This window comes from Meleagris gallopavo, chromosome Z (genome assembly GCF_000146605.3).
Source record: "Meleagris gallopavo isolate NT-WF06-2002-E0010 breed Aviagen turkey brand Nicholas breeding stock chromosome Z, Turkey_5.1, whole genome shotgun sequence".
Classification (NCBI taxonomy): Eukaryota; Metazoa; Chordata; class Aves; order Galliformes; family Phasianidae; genus Meleagris; species Meleagris gallopavo.
In genome coordinates this window covers 66,285,006-66,292,811 of record NC_015041.2, presented here as the reverse complement: position 1 = coordinate 66,292,811, position 7,806 = coordinate 66,285,006, and the positions used below count along the sequence as shown (strand labels likewise).

The 7,806-nt window shown below is 39.8% G+C and overlaps 1 protein-coding gene across 1 annotated transcript in view; it reads left to right on the top strand.

The window, feature by feature from the left end:
- The first annotated feature begins 1,033 nt into the window (after window positions 1-1,033).
- The window catches only part of GRAMD2B (GRAM domain containing 2B), a 46,675-nt gene continuing 39,902 nt past the window's right edge, over window positions 1,034-7,806 (top strand). Inside the window, 1 exon segment of the mRNA XM_031557455.1 lies at window positions 1,034-1,092. Within this exon segment, the coding sequence (XP_031413315.1) occupies window positions 1,034-1,092 (59 nt within the window).

The following is a 7,806-nucleotide window of genomic DNA, read 5'->3' as shown; positions in this document are numbered from 1 at the left end:
AGCTCCCTGTCTTTCTTGTACTGGAGGCTCCACACCTGGACACAGCACTGCAGATGGAGCCTCACAAGAGCAGAGTAGAGGGGGACAATCACCTCCCTGTCCCTGCTGGCCACTCTTCTTCCCATGGAGCTCAGGATACTTTCCAAGCTGCAGGAGCACACTGCTGGCTCATGTTAAGTTTTCCATCTATCAGGTCCCCCAGATCTTTCTCTTCAGGACAGTAATCCAGAATATGTGTTCTCCAGAAACCCACAACATATAAAAAGCTTGTGTTTCTTTTTTGATAGCTGATGGAAACATAGCAGTTATTCCCTTGATCACCTCCATGGGGATTTTTTGACATCCATCTTGCCATTTTATTCTTAAGAATTGAATATCCCGTGCAGGTCCCTTGACCTTACCTCTCGTTATGGCAAAACTGACTTTTATGAGGCTTTAAATTATTTTCTTCCCTTAATCAAAAACCTTTGCTGTGTATCCCATGTAATTATGCATGAATGTATTGCATGTTCACAGGAGCTTCTCCTGCAGTCCATTTCCAGTGGGAGAGAGAGGACGGATACAAATGTACTGCTCACTGTTCTGGTAGAACCCAGAAGACCTTGACTGCATCACCCAGAAACAGAGATCATGAATGGAACCCTGGAGGCTTTTGGGAATAGTAGTTCTTCTTGGAGAGCTGGAATTCACATGAAACTGCTAGAGAGCACAGGACCAGGAAGTATAGCTCCACAGTGCACTTAGCCTCTACACACAATAACCTGCCACATGGTGTCATGATACGAAATGCTGATAAAACCAGGACACCCTCCGTGTAAAAGCAAACTGTGGCCTGCACTCTTCTGCTAGAGGGATTTAGAGAAACACACTACTTATGTCATTTGTGATATATCACTTGTCTGCCTTTATCTCTAGTTCATATTGCAGTTCTAGCATGTCTGACACAGCAGCACTTAGCAGTGATGTGACTTCATTATGTCCATGGTAGTCCATCGTTAGCCTCCACTCTCTATTGAACTTTCACTCTGGCCGTATGGGGCTGCTAAAGGTGAATGAGTCTTGCTGTTTACTACTTGGCTTTACAGTTGACAAGTCAGTATATGGATGGGAATTTCAGAGTCTCAGTTGATGTGATGTTTTGGCTGGTGCACCACTGTAGTAGCAATCAGCACCTGCTGTTCTTCTGCTCCTAGCAGTCCCATGCAGAAGGGTCCTCTGAGTGACCAGGCAAGGTAGACAACTCCTTAATGTCCTCCATCTCCAAGGCCACTATCCCAAAAGCCAACTGGTACCCTTCTGGGTCTTTGAAGTACCCTCTACTGATAATCTGAACCAAGGGCACACAGAAACTCCAGGCCAACCACAATGGGGTGCTGTTGCCACTCTTTCCCACTTAGGCTCGTTTCAGCAATTCATCAAGCACACTTTAAGAATCTGAACTGCATACTAATATTAGAACGTTTCCTTTATTGACTAACTCTATTTACATTTACTTTGTTAGAAGCAACAACCATGAAACAGAACAAAGAATGTATACAACTAAGTTACTTTGTGGCTTTGATTTCTCAAGACCTCCTAATAGAAAATCACATTTTCTTAACTTGGTTAACTTCTCAGTGTTACTAGTGTAATTTTAGTATTGACTGTTTAGCTAAATATTCAATTGCAGACACAAGGCACATAAGTTAATGAAGAATTTTATAATGATATGCCTGCTAAATTTTTGAACACATAAATCAGGGCCTAATAATTTAATTTAAAAAGCTCACTGAATCTTTTCTATTCATGATTGTTACCTGCATGGCTTGGAAGTTTTCCTTTTCCTTTGAAGGTTAAGTCTGGAAAATTGAGATGTAATAGAGGCTTCATATTTCTTTTAATACCTGAGTCTAGGAGGCACTAGAAAGGCAGAGTGACTGTGAATTAAGGAACAAGCTCATCTGAAATGAATTTTCTATTATAGCAGGACCTTAATGCAATACATTGGAGTCATGAATATCATACAGACATATTTTCTGAGAGTTTTATTTTCTTTTAATGCACCTTCCCACTAAAAACAAAGGATACTATGCTGACATTAAAGCGGAGCAATACAGATGTTTCCCTATTGATTCCATTTAATTCATTAGCGTAAAAGATCTAGAGTCAGAGCTGGTATAATTACTCCTTGGGTGAATTTGTTGAGTGGCTTCTTCTCTTTTGTTAACTGCATTTTCACAACCATTTATTTCCCTCTTGTTCCATCAATGAATGGATTCCATTGCCAAGGTAATTTCTTCTAGTTGAAGAAGACATTTAATTATGACAGAAAATAGCCTAATCTCTGCCAAAAAAAAAAACAACAGCTGTGACAGGTTTTTTTCAATCATTCAAGTGTCCAAAAGATTTCAAACCAGCCCTGGTGCACACACAACAAACACAGAATCACAGAATCATGCAATCACTTGAGTTGAAAGCAATCCTTAAAGCTCATTTAGTACAACTTCCCTGCAATGAGCAGGGACATCTACGGCTCCCTCAGGTGTTCAGAACCACATCCAGTTTGAGCTTGAGTGTCTCCAAACAAGTGCTATCCACCAACTCTCTGGAGCAAACTGTTCCAGTGCCTCACTACCCTTATTGTAAAAAACATTTTCCTTATATCCATTCTGAATTTTCCCTGTTCTCAGCTGAAACCATTTCCCCTCGTCTTATCACAACAGATTCTGCTAAAAATTCTCTAATCTCCTCCTTTGTTATAACCCTTCTTTAGATACTGAAAGGCTGCTCTCAGGTCACCTTGGAGCCTTCTCTTCTCCATGCTGCACAAACCCAGCTTTCAGTCCCCATAGGAGAGGTGTTCCATCCTTGGAATCATTTTTGTGGCCCTCCTCTGGACATGCTCCAGCAGCTCCACGTCTCTTCTATACTGAGATCTCCACATCTGGACTCTGGGTGAGGTCTCACCAGTGCAGAGTAGAGAGGCAGGATCACCTCCCTTGACCTGCTAGCAATTTTGATGCAGCCCAGGATATGATTGGCTTTCTGGGCTGCCAGGACACATTGCTGTGTCATTCCCAGCTTGCCATTCAGCGGTACTGCTCAGTTTCCTTCATATTACAACAAATAAAAAAGTATATATCCGTAGACTTCAGAAAAACAATTACAAAGACTTGGCTTACTCTACTCTACATTCATGCCTCACCAATTTGGTGGCCTTCTATGGTAGACAGATGGCTCCCATGGCTCAAGAGTCGTAGTGGAACAATATAAGATATAAACTCTTTAAGAAAGTTGCAAGGGAGACAAGAAGAAGATGCCACTCATTATGCTGCCTCAGATTCTCCCTAGAGTGAAAGGATGTTGTGATTTCTTTTCTTTACCAATGAGAAATTAAAGCATTGACATCAAAGTTAACAGAAGGATAACCTTTTTTTCACATGAGCATAGTATGATCCTTGTGATTCGTAAGATGTAGCTTGTTTTTAGGAGTATGATTTCAGTGACCTACGATGACTCCAAAAAGGCTGTGCAAAGAAAACAAAATTCAATGGCCTTAGTTTTAAGACCTCTTTGCTCCACATTAGTCATGAAATGCCCCTATCTGTATGTAATTCAGGCTCCACAGACCCCTGGAAGTTTGGAAAGTAAACCCAAAATGCTTATCACTTTTTCATCAGCTCAGTTACCCTTCAGTGGATAGTGCAAGTCCAGTGCAAGTTCAAAATACCAAAAAAATCTGTCTAAAAAGCTGTGCAAGATAGAATAGGAAGTGCAGCCTGTAGGAACCTGTCCTTGCTTACCCATACATGAAGATGCGATATGCTTTGATGTATTATTCCTGAAACAGTCTTTTAAAGTGCTTGAAAACAGTCCAACATACCCCTACACTTTATAGCATGAGTTAGCATAAGTCTCTCTACTACACACTGGAAATTATGAAGAGAAATATTTCCCCTGCATTTCTGCTCCAGTCCAAAATGATTTCAAATACATGTAACCAAAACTATTAAATTAATCAGTAATGCTCAGACTGTTTCAGGTGCTTAGCAACATGCCTTTGACTTGAGAGCATACTCAAAAAGAATAATATTACTGCTTCCAGAGGGAAAAATTTCAACATGAGTTGGTAGCATGGGACTCTTCAGACCTTAAAGGCTGTTTTCACACTCAAGAGAAATCAGCTTTCATCTCAAGGGGAATTATTTTATTTTCTAACCAAAATGAGCTGTTTTGCAGAAAATGCAACTGAAGTGTACTGTGTAATTCCTCCTCTCACACAGAAGAATAAAAAATAATAGCATACAATAATACAACATACATTTATTATTAGGCTCTCTTATCTCACTTACTTCTCCTTTGGAATTCTGACAAGTTCAAGTCCACTTGATCTTCTATTACCCTTGTATTTTTTTGCTTTAGATACTTGATCTAATTATCTATTTTTTTTAGCAACATATAAACATCCAGATCCTTTTAGATATTGTATTTTTATTTCTGCAGCTACCATGACTGAATTCTTCTCCTATGACATGAAGCTATTTTGAGGCTCTGTCTTACCAGGACGGTCTCTAAAAGAAGCGTGTTCTCTTTCTCAGTGTCACTTCACACAACATCTGTCCCGATTTCTTATTTGCTTATAAAAAGTCTAGTCCTGCTTACCTCACAAGCTACAAAATTGTTTTCTGAATCAAGTAAACTTTTCTTCTTTGTCAGTGGAATAATGGCATCCCTCAGTATTGTTAAAACCACTGTTCTCCTCTTTCAGAGCACTAAACCATTCATAGCTGATTAAACCAACCAAACAGAAAGCACCACATCATACCATCCACTCTAGGTGTAGATGCATTGTACAATACTGCACATTTTTCAGGAACGGTCTGCTGCTACACTTACAAAAAGACCTTATGACAGTTACAGTGCAGTCCATGATACTTCTTTGTGTTAGGAAAAAATCTACAGAGGTTTGCAAATGAGCATGCTGATGTAAGATTTTCTACCCTATAGGTAGAGATATGTCTCTCATACTGATTGTAAGGTCGCAGACATTTATGCAGGACAGCAACCTGGATCCATAAGCACGGTTTTTACAGAGTAACCCTACACTGTAACCTAACTTCAGGTTTAAAAGGATCCTGAGAATCTTCTCTAACACTCCCGTTTGTTGTGTGCGATTCAAATTCTTTGTTATCGCATTACCACGTCTTTTTTCGTCTTGAAATGATGGCAGTTAACCCTTCTTCAGATTTTTTAATTATACTTCTATTGCAACCCGTATTTTAAGAAAGATTATTCCCATCTGCCTTGAGTGCAAACAAAGACCTGGTCTAAACAAACTGAGCACCAGCTGCATTGGCACTAAACCCAGATTTAAAGGAAAAGCACCTGAAACAAGGCCTACATGTTCAACCTACGTGCAGAATGGTTTCTACAGGGAAAGACAGTCCCTTGGAAGCTGCTCCCCAGCACATGCAGACATCTGCACACGGGATGTCCACAGCTAGCAAGCAACATGCTAAGTCAACTGTTCAAATCTGAAGAGCCTGTACATCTTCACATGCAACTTTGCCACTTTCAGACCCTGCTGTAGCAGGAAACAGGAAGAATTTAAACTCCTTTAGTCCCACTACTTTTACTGCAATACAGAGGCCAAATCGTACCTAGTAACCAGGAGGCTTTTTATACTGCATCTGCTATTTCACCACACCATGTTATGCCTGCTGTGCTAGAGCATATTTTCCTGGAAGGATTTTTCACTTTTCCTTTCATGTGTCTAGCAGCCATGTAGGCTACCTGCTCCAGACATTGCTTTCAGCGCTGGGAGCAGCCTCATCTTTTTCTGTGCCAAATTTTCCTCACTGCCAAACTCTAAAAAATCCTTATTATCCTAATCCTAACAGCGTTGTTGCTGGCAATTCAATTGTGAGAAAAACATAGGCTGCTTCAAAAGTAATTCCTCTTCTCTATTCCAATGGAAACTACAGCAGATACAGAGCACAATCACACTACTTGACGGAGAAAATCCTCAGCTACGAAATACTATTTTCCCACATGGACACCCTTTGCTCCAACTATCAAGTAGTGTTACTGCACTCTTTATATCTGTTGTAGTTTCCATGGAAGTAAACAGAAGATATTACTTCTGAAGGGACTGATGTATTAAATGCCAGCACTGAAGAATCATTTTCATGCATAGTAAAGTACTTGTGCTACCATTATCAACAGCCAACTCCTCAGCCTCTAGTTCCAAGGACTCTTCACAATGGGTCAAGACGCAGGAAAGGTAGACAGAGACAAACAAGCCCAGATGGAAAAAAATGGCCCACATTCCATGTACTAATTCATTCTGCCTCTGTCTTTTTTTGCCATGGACCACATTATATTGTGAAAAAGAGTTCTCACTGTTTTCAGACTGAATGAGCCAGGTAAACCAGTTCCTTAGCAGTGTCCAGAAGTTGCTTCATGTGGGTGTTACTCCACTAGTTTTCATCTCAATAAACATTAGCTGCACCCAATTACCCAAATAACTTGCTCAGCCTTATTCTGTGCCCTCATAGGCTTAACAGCTGAGCATAACAGAGACTTGTGTGATTTAGAGAGAGCCTGGCACTGCACCTAGAGACTGAGCTGATATCATTGCCTATAAAATGCGCAGATGATTTTAAAGGCTCTAATAAAATCATTGTCTGTTCATATGTCAGACTTCCATTTTATTTTGTTTGACATTTTTGCACTCCTGTGTAAAAGAAGCTCCAAATAGTTCTCAATCCATCACTGCTTGTTTAGTTTTTTATCTTTAGAATGTCATTTGAAGCTATCCTCTGCAAAGATGATAAATGAGAAATGCAGCAAGAACAAAACTTTTTCCTCAAAGGAGCCTAAAGAGATTGTATATCTGAACCAGTTGTTAGCAACAAAAGCTGAAGGCACATGTGGAAAGCATGCATTTCCGTTCTGCATCCCCCAAAAGCAGCACACAGGACCCAACACAACCTTCACTGTGTACTTTCAGTAAAAGTACTGCCGGTCAGAATGACATTTCCTTCAGTGGCTGCAATCTTTACACATTTCATCAACAACCTCTTTCAACTTTATGCACTGGGCAGCCTGAACCCTGGAAGGAAAACAAACCATTGGGAATTTAATAGCCAACTGAAGCTCCTCTGAGAAGAAATAAACACAGGTATGTATGCTCAGGTACCTGTATCTGCGTTTATGACAGGCTTTAAAAATCACATATCACCACCTGCATGCTTTGGATTATTTTCTTTGGGTTGAGATGAGAAGAAAGACCAATTTTCTAATAGGAAGCAAATGCCTGCATTTTGATGGTCAGCTAGATGAGGGAAGATAAATTTTTGTATCTATTAAAGTCCGTTCAATAAATTTATTAGAATAAAGTTCATTCAATAAGTGATATGGGAGGCATTACCAAATCTAATGTCTTTTCTTGCTAATGGTGTTTGCTGTTGAGGAAGTGTACTGACACTCTTCTTTCCTGTGCTTTGCTGTAATAAAATCAAGAACACGATGAAATCAAACACCTTGAGTCTATCTTATCATGTACCAGCTCATTCAGTTTTTAACACCAAAAAAGATGCAGGGAATGAGATTTGATTCACAACTAGAAATATCTGAAGAACTGCTTTCCTCAAGAGAAGAATTAAAAGGCACTAGATATTATTCTCCTAAACTGCAACAGGATTACAAGCTGCTGTAAACTGAAAGCATACTGTCAGAATGTCCATTGGGTCTAGCTCAGACAAAAATAAAAATTGAAGAAAAAAGAAAGCCAAAACAAAGCAACAAACAAACAAACAAAAAAAA